We start from the raw sequence: 19,266 nt of genomic DNA on the forward strand, positions 1-19,266 counted from the left end.
TAGGGCGTTTCTAAGATAGGAGGCCAGCTTAGACTAGTGTGGTGATTGAGTGTGTGTGTGTGTGTGTGTGTGTGTGTGTGTGTGTGTTAGGAGGATGGGGCTATGTCAGGCAGAAGGCGTCGCCCTCCTGAGACAGTGACCTATTAGGAGGGTGCTGTGTAGGCCCAGCATGATGGTGGCCTCAACCAGGGTAGTGGCAGTGGGGCTGGAAAGACGTAAACACACTGGACACTGTTTAAGAGACTCAGCAGAACTTGGTGATACACTGGAATCAGCAAGAGAGAACGAGTTATGAATCATGCCCAGAGGTCTGGTTTAGACCGTTGTGTTCACCGTGGTACCTTTCACTGGGGTAAGGAGCAAGGAGAAGGCTCAGGTATGAAGGGAAAGGTGGTGTGTTCAAATGTCAGACTTACCCGAGTGGTCCAGCAGGCCAGTGAATGCTGAGGCATGGGCTGAGATTGTAATTTGGGAACTATCGCACTTCAGGTTTTGGGAGGAACCACGAGAGTAGCCATGAGGGACACTGAGGGGGTGGGGCGAGACGAGAGCCCCCAAAGGAGCCCCCATCTTACAGGCCAGGCAAAGGAAGGCATGCGGGAGGGGGTAGCTGGAGAGAAGAGAGGAAAACCAAAAGCATGTATTGCTCTGCAAGCCTGTGTAAGGGGCTGCTCCCGATGGGAGAAGTTACCAGAACTTCGGGTGAGAGGCTGACCGGGAACAAATAGTGAGTGGAGCAGCTGGACCCACTGCTGGACCTTGGCACCTGCAGTTGTGGGACCACAGGAAATACAGGCCTGATCAGGTCTCTAGATCCTTCTGCTGTTAGAAGGGACCCAGAAGATAGAGAAGTAAGTTAGACACCAGGGCCAGAAGCAGGGAGTGCCATAGGACCAGTGACCCGATTTCCTGCACAAATGCATGGCATGGGAGAAGTGGGGGGCAGAGAGGGGCTGTTACACATTAAAAGAGACATCAGCCAGACGTGCCATATGTTTGGATCCTGACTGACCCCACCAACTGGAAAACCATGTTTTTAAACCGTCAGGGGTATTTGAATACAAAATGGATATTGGATGATATTAAGGAATTATTGTTAATTTGGTTAGACCTGGTCATAGTTTTTTTTCTTTTTTTCTTTTGGTCATAGTTTTTTAAATTTATTTATTTATTTTTTGTAACATTATTTTTTAAAATTATTCTTTTTAAAAAAATATTTATTTATTTGGCTGGGCCGGTGTTAGTCGCGGCCTGTGGGCTCCTTAGTTGCGGCATGCAAACTCTTAGTTGTGGCACATGGGATCCAGTTCCCTGACCAGGGATTGAACCTAAGCCCCCTGTGGTGGGAGCGCGGAGTCTCAACCACTGGACCACCAAGGAAGTCCCTGATCATAGTTTTTTTTTGAAGGTCCCTATTTATTGGACATAAATTCTGAGCTATTTACAGGTGAAATAAGATGTCTGGTATTTGCTTTGAAATGCTCTTAACAGTGTCAGTAATAAAATGGGGAAGGATAGGCGAAAATGGATAATTGTGGAAATTGGGTGATGAATATATGGCCGTGTTTTAATGTTTTGTTCATTATTGCCAACTAAGGAGCTTTTAAGACTTTTTTTTTTTCCTAATCAGGCCCCATGAAATTTTAATAGCACAGATATATTGTATATCTCTTTATATCCTATATGTATATATGTGCCTTATTCATAAAAGAGTAAGATTTTTTGCCTCTTAAGAAGTTTTCATCCTCAGAGTTTGATGAGAGCAGTAAATAACGGACCAGAGAATCTAAAGTGGTGAGAAGTGCAGAGCCAAGGAGGGATGGTTACACAGGGAAGGAGTAGCGGCCAGGAGACCAGAGCTTCCCTCTGAGATCGGAGGGTGGCATTAGTGGGGGAAGCTTGAGTGAGGCACTGGAAAGGTAGGAAGATGTGCAGACCACTCCTCCAGGGTAAGCAGGTCCTGGGAGGCCAAGACTCCCAGCAGCTGGGGAGGGGGGCACTGAAGGAAGTGAGGCTGCACCTGATGGGGCGTCCAGTCTGGCCCCCAGTGAACGGCCGCTGAAAGGTCATTCACCTGCTCCATCAGGAGTGTCTTTGGGATAATTCCATGGCAACCCCTGTAAGTGTTAACACACAGGAGAAAATGGTGAGAATCCATTTACCTCACAGATGTTCCCTCCAGTAACTCCTTTTATAGAATGATGTTACTCTATTAGAAAAAACGGCGTTAAGGAAAGAGATCGTACACTACCATCATTGTCAAGTAATGTACTCTTAGCACAGTAAGATGTTACTTACCTTTAAAGCTTCATTATTTTGTTGGCCAAAGAAGAAAGTTCCTTTGTTTTTCAGATGTCAACAAGTTTCAAGATGTTTCTTGATAATTGGAATATTCAGACAGCTCTTTGGCTCAAAAGGTAAGCTCCCTCCAGAACCACCATCAGCTGAGCGTTGGCCTCTAGTTCCTTTTTTTTTTTTTTTGACCTCTAGTTCTTGAGGCTGAGCTTCACTGGCTTCACATTCTTAACTAAATTAAATTAACGCTGTGACCTTGTGTTAACCGGGAAACAGAGTTAAGCAGGGTGCTACCAAGTCAGAGAACCATTTAGGCGTGAGTCATGAATGTAGCCACCACTGACCTCGTAGCCTGCCTTGAAAGGTGCCCACCAAGGTTTGAGATCACCAGTATGTCCCTCATTCATGGGAGATTTGGCCAAACAAAAATGCCTACACAGCCACCGTACGTATGCCCTAGATTTTGCACAACGCTTCCAGTTTTAAAATATTTCAGGACAACAGACCTTTATATGTTGGGCACAGGATGCAGAGACCCAGCCTCTGCAGTGGGAGGTCACCATCTTGGTACAAACTCGGCAGTCATCTCTATGCAATGCCCCCTGTCGTGAGGATGGTGAGGGAGTGAGTGGGAAGCATGCGAGAATGAGGGGCAAAGAGGCGCCTGTGCTGAGAATTATGAGGGCTTGTCACGTGCACACGGGGAAGGCAGAGGGCCGATTACGAAAGACGGAGTTAGGACACCGCGCAGAAGCTCCCAGTCGTCCTTTCTCCTTGTTCTTGATGGGACACACTGCCCGATCTTGAGTTTATTTCATAAAAGACTGCTCCTGTGATGGGAGGGCTCTAAGCACCGTTCTGTGTAAAGAAGCCTTCTTTTGTCATGTCCTTTACTCATGACAAGTTCAATCCCTTTACCTCTTGAAATATCCAAAGCACATTATCATTGCTTCCTGGTGCCTTGCAGTCTCCCCAATGGGTGCAGATTTGCCGAACTAACCTGTTGTGTTATTTTTTGTTGTTATATTTTAAATTTGATACCTTACGAAAATCTTATTTTCATCTGAGTTCTCTACCTGTGACAGGAAAACTTTACACTGAGCACAGCCTACTTCCCAGAAGACTATCGTTAGATCAGTTGAAAGTTCTAAATGTTACTAAAGAAAATAATAAAATAATGTAAAATAAAAATAACTTTTATATTTGTTAAAGTTCTTCTGTACATAGCATGGACTCCCAAACACTAGAAATGATCATTTTGGCCATTACGTGTACCAGTGAAAAGATGGAAATGAAATTTCTTTTCATACATCTGATCCCTAATAGCTATAACCTCCATTTTCCTAGCTCCTGACCAGGAATAAGAGTGATCGTTGTGGACTTGATAAGCTCTAATCACTCATGTTTTCCATGGTTTCCAGGGTGTGTTACGAGCGCGCCTCCTCGAGTCCAACCATCCAGACGTTCATCCTCTCTGCCATTTGGCACGGGGTGTACCCGGGCTACTACCTGACTTTTCTCACGGGAGTGGTGATGACGCTGGCAGCGCGAGCTGTGAGTATGAGTTCCTTCTCATCCTGCAGTGCTGGTCACGTGACCTGGTGTCAAAGGCCCAGTGAGCCTCTTACCTACCGGGCAGCCTTGCTCCTTTGGCCAGGTCAGTGCTGCAGGCTGGCTGGGAGGTGCGCCTGGCAGGTGTGTTGAGTGTGCCTCGCGGGCTGCGTGCTCGGCTCATCTGAGAGGAAGGCCCGGCCCACAGAGGCCTCCACACCGTGTTCCTCGTTGTCACAGAATCTTCGGAAGGATTGCTGAAAACTGGGTGAAATAGAGATGACCAGACGCGTAGGTTTATTTTAGAGATGTGTCCTGAAAACTACAGCCTTTGAGTCCTCTTTTAGATGAAGAGGGGACCGTGGCCAGGCCTAGATAACGTGGACGGGCCATTCCCCATGGCGGACACCAGTGCGAAGCAGGCCGCAGGTCTGTAGGGTATTTGAGACCTAGTGTATTATCTGGGAAACAGTTGAGGAATTAGGTTGGTGACATGGGAAAGAAGGGGGGCAGTTTAGTGTAAGTCCTTGGAAGTCAATCGGAGGCAAGTGACGTGACAAAAACAGTGTTTGAACAAGCTTCTTATGTCACTTACAGGTGAGGTGGCTTCACTTAACAAACTAGCAGATGTTTATTGTATTCAGTTTTAAGGTACCTTGGAGATATATGAGGTAAATGTCAAGAAGTATTAACTAAAGGCTATTCTTCTGTGGTTTGTAGTCTAGGGGCGTAAGGTGTATGTATGTATGTGTGTAGGTATCTGTCTGTATGTGGGGGGGGTGTGGGTACCTATACCACAAGGCATATATGATAGATTCCATCGCTTTTATGGATGGTAAGTACCATAGGTGTCTAGAGGGAAGGAAATCCTTTTTGGTTGGGTTGACTAGAGGTGGCCCCAGTAGGAAAGTGTGCTTGGATTTGGGCTTTGAATGATGAGTTATTTCAGTAGTGACTGAAGCGTAATGGGGGAAGAAAATGCCTTTCTAGGTGTAGAAATGACATTGGCAAAACCAAGTTAGGAAGTGTGTGGTGTATTTGGGAATGACGAGCAAATCTGGTTGAAGCAGAGCCTTCATGTATGTCTAAAGGGTGGATGATTCTGGAAAGGAAGAGGGCAGGGGTGGGGTGGGGCTGGAGAGAGAGGAAGAGGCCAATAATAGAAGAACTTGAACAGCAAACTGGGGAAGAGCCTAATCCTCATTCTGTCCCGCATCAGGGAGTCAGGGAAGGTGGGTGAGGGTGGAGATGGGATGCTGAGAGCCATGCCTTGGGAAATGGATTTGCCCCGGTGGACAGAAGGGGAGAGAGTGCAGGTAGCTTTTGCCGCCTTCAGCAAGGCAGAAAACCTGGGTAGCATCCTGCCACTACGAGTGCTGGTCTGTGTGTGGAAGAGCCACTAACCTCAGACTGCATGCCCTCTGAAGAACTCGCGTGGCATCTCAGAGCAGGGCCACGCTTCACCTATAACCATATTAGGCGAAAAAAGCGGGGACACAAGAGAAAAAAATAGTGTTCGGTTAAGTTTGCACATTTCAAAATTGAAATGTTTTGACTGTTTTAGAAGCTAAAAAGTATTAAAATAGTGGTTATTAGAAAGCACTTTTTTCCTGAGAAGCCCTTCCCAATTTCCCCTAATGAATGATGTGTGTAATTGCCATTCATTTTAATAAGCGCTCTTTGACCTAAGCTCAGTGTATAATAGCTGTCTTTCACAAATGCAGAGGTTAAAGAATAGGAAGGATGTCTCCTTTCATTGTAGTAGAAAAACTGATCACGGAGTGAACCTTATTTACGTATAGGCAGACATTGCAGATTCGGTTCCAGACCACGGCAATAAAGTGAATATTGCAGTAAAGGGAGTCACACGAATTTTTCTGGTTTCCCAGTTCACATAAAAGTTATGTTTACACTATTGTGTAGTCTAAGGGTGCAATAACATTATGTCTAAGTATACGTACCTTAATTAAAAAATACGTTATTGCTAAAAAATGCTAACCATCACCTAAGCCTTCAGCAAGTCATAGTAATAACATCAGAGGTCGTTGATCACACAACACCATTACAAATATAATAATAATGAAAATGTTTGAAGTATTACAAGAACTACCAAAATGTGACACAGAGTCAAGAAGTGAGCAAATGCTGTTGGAAGAATGGCTCCAGTAGACTCGCTCGACACAGGGCTGCCACACACCTTCAGTTTGTAAAAACCGCAGTCTCTGCGAAGCATGATAAAGTGAAGCACGATAAAATGAGGTGTGCCTGTGCTATAGTTTACAAAATATGATTTAAGGAGCTCTAGGAAGTGTAATTTTTAACTTCGGGGGGGAACTTTTAATTTTAATACCACTTCAAATCTACAGAAAAATTGCCAAGAACTCCTATACGCACGCCCTTTACCCAGATTCACACATTTTGCTCACGTGCTTCCCCATGCACTCTCCATATTTTTTATACATACGTGTATTAGTTTTTTCTGAACCAGATCCAGCTTTTCCCATAGTAACAGTATCATTTTAGATGCCCACCAGCAACGTATGGGAGTTTCGCTTATTCCACATCCTTGAAACAGTTGATATAGTCAGTGTAATTTTATAAGCAATGTTAAAGGTAAATATTTTTGTTTATTTCAGGTGAGAAATAACTTTAGGCATCATTTCATCGAACCTCCCCAACTTAAATTATTGTATGATGTCATAACATGGATAGCAACTCAGATAGCAATAAGTTACACAGTTGTGCCATTCGTTCTTCTTTCTATAAAACCATCATTTATGTTTTACAGGTAAGTGTTACTCTTAAAAATATGCCATCGGAAATTTTTTAAAAATTTTTAATTGAAATATAGTTGATTTACAATGTTGTGTTAGTTTCAGGTGTGTAGCAAAGTGATTCAGTTATTTACATATGTATGTATGTGTGTGTGTGTGTGTGTGTATATATTCTTTTTTAGATTCTTTTCCATTGTAGGTTATTACAAGATACTGAGTACAGTTCCCTGTGCTATACAGTAGGTCTTTGTTTACCTATTTTATACATAGTAGTGTATATATTTTAATCCCAAACTCCTAATTTATCCCTCTCCCACCCTTTCTCCTTAGGTTACCATAGGTTTGTTTTCTGTGTATGTGAGTCTATTTCTGTTTTGTGAATAAGTTCCTGTGTATCATTTTATTTTATTTTATTTATTTTTCATTTTAATTTATTTTTAAAAGAAAGCTTCTTGCTCTTGGGTAGAATAGAAAAATAGTACCCTAGCTTGCTTTCTGCAGTTAAATGCATTGTCAGTTACTTTAAAATCTTAAACCAAGCAGTCACAAGTTTATTTATGGAATGATTAACACCACTCAGACCTCAGATGAGAGTGTGATTTACAGCGAGGAATATCAGTTGGGTAACCCTTGCTTCAGATCTCAAAGGTTACACTGGGCAGTAGAGCTCTTCTTCCTACACTTGGATGTGAACTAGATGATTGTGGTGGTCATTTCACGATATATACATATACCGAATCATTATGTTGTACATCTGAAACTAATAATGTTATATGTCAGTTATAGCTCAATTAAAAAAAGAGAGAGACTTCAGACTAACTTTGGCCCACAAGCCGTAGTTTGCTCACCCCTGCTCGAGAGCCAAGGTTTAAGAGTTTATTTGTTAAAGCGGAGGCTTAAGAGTCACTGGGGATATTTTAGGGACGGAAGTAAAATATATCCTCTGATAGTCACCAGTAACGGTTGGTAAAGTCCGTGGAACATGAGTTCAGCGATAAGACTGCTAACTCCCAAAGGAAAGGAAAACTTAAAAAAGATGAACAATAATGAATATGATGAAGCAGTTAAAAAACAGCACAGCTTGTTCTTTATAACGAATTATTAATTCTCTTCATTTCTTCAGTCAAAAGATAATAAATTACTTGCATTTCATTTATTGGTTCCCTTTTCACTCTTTTATATTTCATTGGTACTTTTTCATCTCTACATAATAGAAATTATTGTTTTTGTTTTTGTTTTTTTTGGCGGTACGCGGGCCTCTCACTGTTGTGGCCTCTCCCGTTGCGGAGCACAGGCTCCGGACGCGCAGGCTCAGCGGCCATGGCTCACGGATGCAGCCGCTCCGCGGCATGTGGGATCCTCCCGGACCGGGGCACGAACCCGTGTCCCCTGCATCGGCAGGCGGACTCCCAACGACTGCGCCACCAGGGAAGCCCCAGAAATTATTGTTTTGAATTCCATATTTTGTTTATCTGTTTATCTTCTCTCCCTCTCCCACCAAATTCCATTCCCCCCATAGTAGATAGTGGTATCTTTGAGATCAAAAACTATTTTCCATTACCCTAGCATTTAGAATGACAGCACAGAGTCATAATAATCATACAGGAAGACATAAGTAACTCCTACTAAAGTGTCCTTTTGAACAGAATTATTACATATGTCTAAATGTGACTGAGCTATTGGTTGGATTTTCTGTCTCAGGATTTTCTGTCTCACGTACTTTGTTCACAGGCACTGGCACTTACAGCTATAGAACCAGGAGGTCACGTTTGGTTTATATTTAATTTGAGGCATGATACTTCTAATAATATCTTTAATAATGTGACCTTTATTTTGTGACCTTTATTTTGTAACCATCAAGAAGCAATATTGCTTATCTATTACTCACATCACTGGAATATTTGTAACTTAATTAGGGACAGTAAATAGCAGGCAAGGCTATTACTGTCCCTTTACTACCTCCATACTTTGCTCAATATTTGGTTCTATGGATTTGAGAGGTTTTTTTTCAGATCTCTGCAGCTATTAATAAGTACATTTTGGTTTTTGTTCTACTTTGTCCTGGCCTTATGACCTTTACAAAGGAATGCAATATGATATCTAGTATGAGTGCTTTATAAATACCCGCTGGCATACATGGTTAGAGTTTCATCTAAGGGGGATGGGTAAAAGACTAGTGTAGGGCTTCCCTGGTGGCGCAGTGGTTGGGAATCCACCTGCCAATGCAGGGTACACGGGTTCGAGCCCTGGTCCGGGTAGATCTCACATGCCACGGAGCACCTAAGCCCGTGCACCACAACTACTGAGCCTGCTCTCTAGAGCCCGCGAGCCACAACTACTGAGCCCACACGCCACAGCTGCTGAAGCCCGCACGCCTAGAGCCCGTGCTCCACAACAAGAGAAGCCCCCGCAACGAGAAGCCCGTCGATACAACTGGAGAAAGCCCGCGCGCAGCAACGAAGACCCAGTGCAGCCAAAACTAAATAAATTAAAAAAAAAAAAAAAAAGAATAGTGTAGTAAATATAGACATCCTAGGTGGGGCTTGTGACATTTTGACAAATGTCAAATTAAGTCTTGTTAATTATCAGAATATAGTAAAGTAAAGTTTTCCCTTTTTTTTTTTAGCTCCTGGTATTACAGCCTTCACTCTGCTGGTATCTTAGTATTATTGTTGTTACCGGTGAAAAAAACTCAAAGAGGAAAGAATACACATGAAAACGTTCAGCTGTCACGATCCAAAAAGTTTGATGAAAGAGGAAATTCTTTGGGACAGAATAGTTTTTCCACAACAAACAATGTTTGCAATCAGAATCAAGAAAGAGCCTCTAGACATCCATCATTAAAGCAATGATGGGGAAAGCACTCTGATGGCTAAGAGTGCTTTGTCTGTTAACAGAAACCAATCTTAGCACCTTTCAAGGGGTTTGTGTCTGTTGGGAAAGAGATCACATGGGGGGAAATCGGACAGTTTTAGGTAGGGAATGCCCTGTATACCAGCTTGAAAATGGAGTGAAAGACCCCTCCCATGCCATGTCCCTGTGGGCCATGCCTTATCAAAAATGTTTCCATTATTTCAATGGGCACTCAGGACCTCAGCATATGTCCGTAGGGTCATAAGTGTGCCCTGCTGCTGAATGTATGTTGTGTATCCCAAGGCACTGAAGAGATGGAAAAATAATTGTGTCAATCTAGATGATTGAGAAAAATTAACTTTTCCAAATGAATGTCTTGCCTTAAACTGTCTATTTCCTAAAATATTGTTTCCTAAATGGTATTTTCAAGTGTAGTATTGTGAGAACACTATTTCAATATTAGATGTTGTATGCTGCACAGGAATTCCGGAGGAATTTGAACAGGATATTTAAGACTGTGGATACTTTAAAATGCAATAAACATCTCAGTATTTGAAGGGTTTTCTTAAAGTATCTCAAATGACTACAGTATGTTGTGAAACTGTAAAGTGATGGATGCCAATTTCCTGGAGAGTTTAATTACCCTGTGTCAGGCAGAGAGCCCTTCAAGGAGGGATTTCTTAAACATAATTAAAGGTTGGTAATGTGATATTTTAAGCTATTTTTCTTAAAAAACAACAAAAAAAAACCCAAAAAAAAACAAGGGAGAGAGAGAGAAGATGACAAAGGAAAGAAGGAAGACGTGAATGAAGAAAGCACTGCGGGGGCCGGAGCCTGAGCCAGTGGCAGCTGGGACCAGCGCACACAGGTGTGCAGGGCAGGTGACCGATGCTCTGCAGACGTGTGCTCTTCATCCCTATTTATCTGAGTTCTTTGTGATTCTGTAAGGCATAAAAGTTTAATAACTTTTTATTACGTTGACTTTTAAAAGAAATGTATCAAGCATAAATTATATAGAATGATAAAAGGATTGTGAAAATAATAGTGGGAGATTGCTTGAAGGTTTTGAAAGAGAAAAATCACTGAGTGAAATTACTCTCTAGCTAATCACTTTTTATCCTTGACAGTTTAATTCGTATTTGGGAAAGTTTTAGGAAAATGAAAACTTAAAGTCATTGGGTCTGAACCACCTCTGTAGAGAATAATAATAAATTAGTTTCCAAACTCTTAACTTCTCACATAAAAGTTTTGCCACTAACTCTTGTTAATGAGTTTCAGATTATTTAAGTAGAAAAATGTGCTTTTATCTTATGGGCTGGTTTTACCATAATTAATTTCACCTGAATTGCTGGGTGTCTCCTTTAACCCCACAGTCTTGTGATGCTGCAGTAGCTGAAAGCAGAGGAGTGGGGTGTGATGCCAGTCTGGCATCAGGGCCACGGCCGGAGATGATGAATCACGGGCGGAAAGGGAGAAGGATGGGCAGGGCCTTCTGAGTTCACTTTTCTGTGACCCATCTTTTGTGGAATTTATTTTCTTTTTTGCCTTAAATTTTTAAATGAAATGCAAATTGTCTATCTATGATGAGTCTCTCTTTTTTTTGTCATTAATAAATTTGCAAATGAAGTTAAGGACAGAACAACTCTCTGGCTTAAGCTGTGTAGTATTTCAATTAAAGATGAAAGGAAAAGCAAATGTACTTGGAACTTTTGAGGTCTAATCAGCAAAAATATCAGTGTACCTTCCCAGAACTTTAGAAATAGCTTCCTCTTTGTTTATATGAAATGTTTTTATTTTTTTAAAGGTAATTTTTTTTTTTTTCTCCACCTGATGATGTTAGCCATGCCCTGTTACCTCCTGGGAAAAGATGGTTTGCTAAATAAATTTTCTGTTTTCCCATGCATTGAATTTAAGCAAACTGTGGAATGTGAGAGACTAGAAAAGATTAATCATGGAAAGTATCTGCCCCCCACAATGTCTCCTCCATTTAATTAATGCTGCAGAGAATCTGATCACTATTAAGAAAAAGTAAACAAATGTAGAGGTTAAAAGACAAGTCTAGGCATGTCATAAGTGAAAATAAGAAAGTGCGTTAAAAACTTTCTTTTTGTTCAGCCTACCTAGCCATTAACAAATAATCATGATTTAGTTCTATTACCTGACTATTTTTTATTCCTCAGCCTATAAACCTAATATCACTGTTATCTGTTTTTTGCTCAATGAAGGTAATCATAGCACTGCCATCTAGAAAGCAAGATGATTGATGAATTTTCCAATTACTTTGAAGATAATACCTTATATATACAATTTGACTGATTTCCATCCCCCTGGATTATCCAGGTTTTTTGTTTTTTGTATGAAATGGGTTTTGAATAGCTTTTATTTAATTTTGGAGAAATTATAATCACAGGTATACAATCTAGGAGAAAAACTAAAGAAAGAATTCTCATTCTCAGCTTGACCTTCCTCCTCAAGAAGAGACTTTTTGTGCTCTATAAACTGAATATATCTACTTGGAGTGTTGTAAGGATTAATACTTTACTTCTAATTATAATAGAAGAATTGAAGACTGGTATATCTCTACTATGTTAAACTTAAAGGGATTCGTTGTAACATGTGCTTCTTTTTAAATCAACAGAATAGGATTCAGGGCATATTTATATTATTTCTCCACTCTTCAGTTGCCATGAAACCACTCCAGAGATGATCAATCAGCATCATATTTATATCAATATTTTTGGTTATTATTATACTACTCAGGGAAAAAAATGGACAAAATACTTATTTTTCCCACAATTTTATTTTTTTGAAACAATAGCAGTTAATTTATTTTGATGTATCTCAGCTGTCACCATTTTACAACCCGCTTATTCTTGGTTTTTAAAATAAGCATTTATAATTGGAACTCAGGGTAATTGAAGAAATTTACTTAGCTTCTAAAATACCCAGCATAATAGAGAAGGTTTATTTGGCTTCCAAAATGTCCAGCCACCACTTATGCCTCCACCATACTTTTGCTTAAAAAGTATTTTTGTTACTGATTCCCACCATGTGTGATGTTCACATACAGGATTTCCACAGATACCAGTTTGGAGAAAAATTTTCCAGTAAAAAGAATGGTTTTAAAAAGTAGAGGTAACCCACATTGAAGCACTAATTGTCCTGGGAGGAGACCTGGGTATTCATCTGGCTCAGACATTAGTGAGCCTTGGGACTTGGACGAGTGACCTGTCCTCCAGCCGAAAGTTCCTTAATGAGCCCAAAGGGTTAGTTCCAAGAGTTTGTGACCAGTTGTGTTTGTAATGAATGGAAACCATTAGCAAGATCTGTAAGAGTCACGAACCGGGGCAGATTCACCATCAAGATTATCTTCATGGTCCCTTATTTTTACTACTTGAGCTCAAAGCCCTGACTTTTCAAGTTTTTTGAGGCAATCAGAAGGCGTGCAGCATACCATTTCTACTGAATACAGCCCTTGAAATGAATCTTTCATAACGAAATAGTCTCCACTGAAGGAAAATATTTTCTTTTTGATTTCTCTGCTTTCTGTTTGTGCTGTGTACAACTGAGGAATATATATGCTAAAAACTATGTTATATGAATTATCAATTTTACTGGACAGGGTTTACCACCATATAACTTCTCAAATATTATTTCATTCAAAGATATTTAAAGAATATTTAATTTAGTTATACCTTATTTTAAACTACAGAAAAAATTACTTTAAAATGTTGACATTAAAATAATTATAAAATTTGTACTTTTATTCGAGGACTAGATTACACTTGGGACAAAAATCTTTCCTATTTAAAATGTATACCTTGTAAATTTTCATTTGTAAGTTCATGAACAACTCTGGACATTTGTGCTTTTTTTGTTTCCTTATTTTAAATTGTCCAAAATTATCAGTTTATTGATTTGAAGAGTTCTGCATTTTAGTCGAAAGAAAAAATTACTTGAGAGAATAATTGTTTAAGAATGGTGCCTATTATTGCTGTGTCAGCGAAGCATTTGTCCAGAGGTTTAGATATGAACCAGTATTTCGTAGAGTTTTATTCAGCCACTAATAGTCCATCCTGGCTGACACTGAATACATCATATTTACCAGAGGTGCAGTATTCTAAGTAACACTGTGAAATGTAATCTTAACTGCCCTCCAGGACTTTATAAAAACTACAGGTAACCCAGGGTACATTTAATGAGTAGCTGATCGTTTAGACGCTTAAATTAGATGCTGAAAGTTCTGCTTTCTACAGCCCTTCCTTGTAAAAGTGTGTTTGTATCAGTGCACACTCCTTATGCTGAAGAAAAAGATTTGCTTTAAAAAAAGAAATTTCACTCTGAAATGTGGATTTGAAAGACTAGGATGCAGAGCGTCTGTTAGGATGCAGAGGGTCTCTACCGTGTTTTCCTGCAGCACCACTTAGTCAGATCTATTTATAGTAACTCATTACAGAAGACAATTTTAAATGAAATTTTCCATGTTGGCATTTTGTAGGACTGCTCTTAGAATCAACAACTAAGCTGCTTTCTGAGCTCTTGTACAGAGGATGCAGCCAATTACATTTTACTTGGTGGGCTGCTTAATAAAGTTTTATATATGTTTTCAAATAATATTTATTTTAATAGGTTTTTAAACGCTATGCAAACCCCAGTAAAGAACTGACAAGCTTCTAGAGGTCATTGATTGGGAAGACTTTCTGAAATAGAGCCTAAAGACACATTTTTATGCCAACTAATTTGTCTTGCCTTTAAAGCTGATTATAACTGTCTTCTTTCAGTACACCTTTTATAAAGCAACAAAACAAAACAAAAGAAACCCCAGGACTGTATGATCTATAGATAAGAGTATAAGGATCCATGCAAAACCCCTGTCTAACTTCCTCAGTGATGACAGCCATCTCTCCAGTCACATTTTATCAAGTTTTGCTACTATAAAAAGAAATGGAAATGTAATGAAAAACCAGAAGTTACAGGGCAACATCAGTAGAAGGACTAACCATTTTCTTAATACCATGTTTGAAATGGAAAAAGTGACTGGCTGCCTTTTACTGGAGTCGTAAGTGACTGTATCCTGCCCAGTCTCTATTTTGGGTTAACTTTGAGAAGTTGATTTGTCAATATTCCTCTTTGTTTTTCCTATTAAAGGGCAAACACGTGTAAAGGGTTGGACAGAACTTTCAAATATGCTTCTTTTCCGATGTTAAGTATTTTTGGTTCTGTATCTACGGATTCGTCAACAAAGTACGTTTGCTCCTGACTTTTTAATCGCAGGAGAGAGGAATCAAACCAGCACACATGCTCCGTCTTCTGTCACTCGTCCGCACCTGCCTCCCCGAGCCCCAAGGGGCACGATGGAAAGCAGTAGGAATGAGAGTGAAAATAATTCCGGCGGAACAAGAGAAACCCTCCTCCATGCAGAGTGACAACGTGGGATTTCCTTCCTGCCTTCCTTTAAAGCTTGCATCTTGATCTCTGCGTAGGAGTAGTTGGACACTGTTACCCCAACACGAGGGGGGGCCCGAGCTCCAGCAGCCAGTATTCACAGCCCTTCATTTGCCTTCGCTGGGGGAGAATAGAACGTGGTGTCTGTGCTTTTTGTTTTTATGATTCCAAAATATTTTTTTAAAGATGTGTTATTTTTCGACAGATCCATAAAGTAGTTCCTGTTGTATGGTAAATTAAAATTACCACTGTGTCAGTTACACTGTGATGTGATAATTTCATAACCACTTGTTTCTAGTCTGTGTGTCCTCAGAGCTGCACTGGTGGCTTATTGCTGGGTTTTAAAGATGTTTTTAACTGAACACATAAATGTTTTTTTTCTAATTTGTGTGTCTTTAAAACTGATTAAACAGTAGTTTAAAAATATATGTGTGTGTTTGCTGATTTCAGAGGCTTTAAATTCCATCTCTAGAACTGAATATCAGGCCTGTCTTGAGAAGCAATGGTCTTTTTGCATTGAAGGATTCTTTAGTTCAATAGTAATACTCTCAGGAGTCATTGACTTTTTAACTGGTTAAAAATTATTTAAAAGAAACTATTGTCATGTTATAAACATTTTGGGAGGCAATTAAAAGAACCTTAGGTTAGTATATAGTATCTTGTATTCTCTCTTAAAACAGACTTATAGGGCTTCCCAGGTGGTGCAGTGGTTGAGAGTCCGCCTGCCGATGCAGGGGACGCGGGTTCGTGCCCCGGTCCGGGAGGATCCCACCTGCCGCGGAGCGGCTGGGCCCGTGAGCCGTGGCCGCTGAGCCTGCGCGTCCGGAGCCTGCGCTCCGCAACGGGAGCGGCCGCAACAGTGAGAGGCCCGCGTACCGCACAAAAAACAAACCAAAAAAACAGACTTATAAAGTGAAGAGGATGCTGACTATCCTCAGTTACGAAGAAAAAGAGGTGGCTTTCCCAGTTCTGCTGTTGGCACTCTCACTGGCCTTGTATATGGATCTGGTCTTTGCTTTTGAGAAGCAGAGCCCTGGGACGACCGCTCGGTTTCTGTACCACGATTACAGGCTTAAGGGAACTTTGGGGTGCACTTCCAGGCTCTTCTAGATGCTGTCGTGAACAGCCATGGGGAAAACGTCTTCTATTAACTTGTACTGTTGTACAAAGATGCTGGATGAACACGTATGAGTAAGTGCAGTTGTGGTGCTTTCTCACTGGAAGGCCTTAGACTTTATGGCAGATTGAAATGACCCCGTTTTGAGATTCATGATAGCCACGACCGGGAGAAGCACGGACCCAGGAGCCGCCTGCCAGCACAGCACTTCCATGTGCTGGTCCCGACAGGCGTGACGGCGGAGGGAACGTGATTAGCTCCACGGTAAGGAAGGCCAGGAGGCCAGGAGATAACAGGACTCCTGTTGTACATAGATGAACATTTGTAAGGTGTTTCGTATTTTACGAAAGTCATTAAATGACTTCCAACCGGACGTGCTGGGTAACTAAACAAATCACGGCTCTTGCCTTTGAGGAGCTAATAGTCACCATATAATATGGTAAGTGCTTTATTAGAGGCAAGTACAAGGGTCTTGGGGCAATTAGAGGGGTGGGGAGCTCAGGAAGAGGCTCGGGTAGCTGCACAGAGGAGTTGGCACTTGGGTTTGTGGGAAAGCGTTTTGCTGCGCCGACAAAGAGGTGGGAGGTGAGTTAATTAGAGGAAGAAAGAAAAGCATATGTCAACGATTTTATAGCGTTTACACAAGTAGAGTAAAAGCAACAGGAGTTATGCAAGTTTTGATCTACTGTGTGCCAACTATCTGTTTAACAATAACTTATCTTCCCCCAAATAGAAAAAGGAATAATAGGAAAACATTGAGTTTAGCCAATGTTTAAAAAATGAGACTTTACAAACTCTTTCAAGCGTATGGTTCAGTACAGAGCAATAAAACAGACTCTAGTGCCCACCGCTCAGATCGAACAGCTCTTTCTGCTTTGCCACGTTAGGTTTAAAGTTTGTCTTTTTTTCATAGAAAGAACGTTGCACATGAGGCCATATACCTGCCCCAAGCTTTGCCTTCCCCCTCCCTCCTTAGAAGTCACAACTGCATCAATGTGAGCCTTTTTTGGTAAGCTTTTCATTTGGTCGCCTTTCTTATAAGCTTAGCTATGTGATTTAAAAAATAATTTTGTGCTCTGTTTACTATAGTTTTCTAGGTGTTTATAGCAAGATGGCTCAGTCTGCTGGTTGCTGGAATCAGATGTCAGCTCACGTTCTTAATGTCATTAAAAGATGGCATTTCCCTTTACTGGTAAAACCCTTTCTATTACGATGGATTTTTATTTTTCAGGTACGCTTTGTTTTGTGCTTGTGTCTTCTTTTTTTGTCACATCATCCCAAGTGATACCCATGGTGTCCGTTAGCACAGCCTGAGACTCCCGCCAGCGGAAGGGCAGGTCCGGATCCGCCAGCCAGGGCAGAGCTGGACGCACTGTGCCCAGGAGACGGATGCCGCTCACCGGTTGCCGTCCGTTTTTGCAGGGTGAGCGTGAGCACAGGCTTATAAAAACAGGCCTAGGATCTGAGCTTAGCCGCCAGCTGCTTACAGCCGTCAGTGGGGAAGTTGGCTGCCCGGCACCCGGAGACCCAGGGCCCCGTGAGAAGAGGAGGCCCTGCAGGGGGGCCGCCAGTCCCACGGAAAGCTGACTTCCTGTTTCCCTCTCCACGCTTTTTTAATGCACGAATCATCAGCCTCAAGAAGAGGCTAAAGAAGAAATTCGCAAGTACTGAAGTCCATCCTACAGTCCTGAACCTTTACTATAAATCTGCAAAGAGCAGTCAGCGCAGCAGCCCGCTTCCTTAATTGTCTCCTACATTCTGCAAGGGTCATTTTTTGCCCGTTGCTGAATGTGATACTTAGTTTTCCATCTTTGCGTCACTCAATCTCTGCAGCATGTGGCTATGTTGACCACTCTCTTCTTGAGATGCTTTTCTCAGTGTCTGTGAAACTGTCCTTCCTCGCTTCTCCTCCTTCCTGCCTCTGGATGATCTAAGTCAGCCGAGACCCCTCGTCCTGGCCCCAGTTCACACACTTGTCTGTTCTCATAGGTCCTCTGTGCTGGCCCTACCTTCAATACTGACCTCTGTCTCCTAACTTCCCCCCCACCAGCTCCAGCTAAATATCTGCAGCCGGAAATCACAAGCAAACTCAGAACGTCCCAAACTGTGCAAAATGTGAGATTCCTCTCGTAGTGCTCATGCCATGAAATGTCCGGAGTGTTTCCCTCGTTACCCAAGTCAGGAGCCTGTGCATCACCCACTCTCTTCTCACTCTTTCTTCCTTACCCACCAGCATATGTTGCCAGCCGCCGTGTGTCCCGTCTCCCAGACAACTGACTCCATCTCACCGGCCTTCCCTCCCCATGCCTCACCTAGTTCATGGCAGGGACCTCCCAACGGGTCCTGCATCCTCCAGGCATGTCATTCTGTGACCTGCAGCCTCGAGTCATCTCTCTAAAGTCAACAAATTGGGTTTTTATTTCCCTGCTTCAAAAATGAAACTGTTAACCAAAGCCTTTGTGATAAATTCAAACTCTTAAGTATGGTGGAAAAAAACTTTCCGTGATCTAAGCCCTGCTTACCCTTCCTCCTGCTTCTCTCTCCTGATTTACACCCCTCCCAGTACACATATGCTGCCGTAGATTGAATCTGTCCCCCTAAAATTCATGTTGAAATCCTAACTCCGAGGTGATGGTATTTGGAGATGGGGTTTTGTGGGTGTGATAGGTCATGAGGGGAGGCCCTCATGAACGGGATTTAGTGCCCTTATAAAAGACAGATCGTTTCAAAACGATCTGAAAAAGAAGATATAGAGATATATATCTATATATCACTTTGCTGTATACCTGAAACTAACACAACATTGTAAATCAACTCTACTTCAATCAAAAATAAAATTCAATTTAAAAAAGACCCCTGAGGGCTTCCCTGCTGGCACAGTGGTTAAGAATCAGCTTGCCAATGCAGGGGACATGGACGGGTTCGAGCCCTGGTCCGGGAAGATCCCACATGATGCAGAGCAACTAAGCCCATGCACCACAACTACTGAGCCTGCACTCTAGAGCCCGTGAGCCACAACTACTGAGCCCACGAGCCACAACTACTGAAGCCCGCGTGCCTAGAGCCTGTGCTCCGCAATAAGAGAAGCCACCGCAATGAGAAGCCTGCGCACCACAACGAAGACCCAACACAGCCAAAAATAAATAAATAAAATAAAGTTATTTTAAAAAAAATGAAAAAGACCCCTGAGAGCTCCCTTGTCCCTTCTACCATGTGAAGATACAGCAAAAC

At 41.7% G+C, this 19,266-nt stretch overlaps 1 protein-coding gene across 1 annotated transcript in view; it reads left to right on the forward strand.

Annotated features, from left to right (window-relative positions):
* The window catches only part of MBOAT2 (membrane bound O-acyltransferase domain containing 2), a 117,949-nt gene extending 102,605 nt beyond the window's left edge, over nucleotides 1-15,344 (forward strand). Inside the window, exons 10-13 of the mRNA XM_004274904.4 lie at nucleotides 2,353-2,417; nucleotides 3,717-3,849; nucleotides 6,483-6,634; nucleotides 9,247-15,344. Coding sequence (XP_004274952.1) covers nucleotides 2,353-2,417; nucleotides 3,717-3,849; nucleotides 6,483-6,634; nucleotides 9,247-9,472 — 576 coding nt within the window. The 3' untranslated portion in view covers nucleotides 9,473-15,344. The remainder of the gene's footprint in view (nucleotides 1-2,352; nucleotides 2,418-3,716; nucleotides 3,850-6,482; nucleotides 6,635-9,246) is intronic.
* The last annotated feature ends 3,922 nt before the right edge of the window (nucleotides 15,345-19,266 follow it).

The sequence above is a fragment of the Orcinus orca genome, chromosome 13, assembly GCF_937001465.1.
Source record: "Orcinus orca chromosome 13, mOrcOrc1.1, whole genome shotgun sequence".
NCBI lineage: Eukaryota > Metazoa > Chordata > Mammalia > Artiodactyla > Delphinidae > Orcinus > Orcinus orca.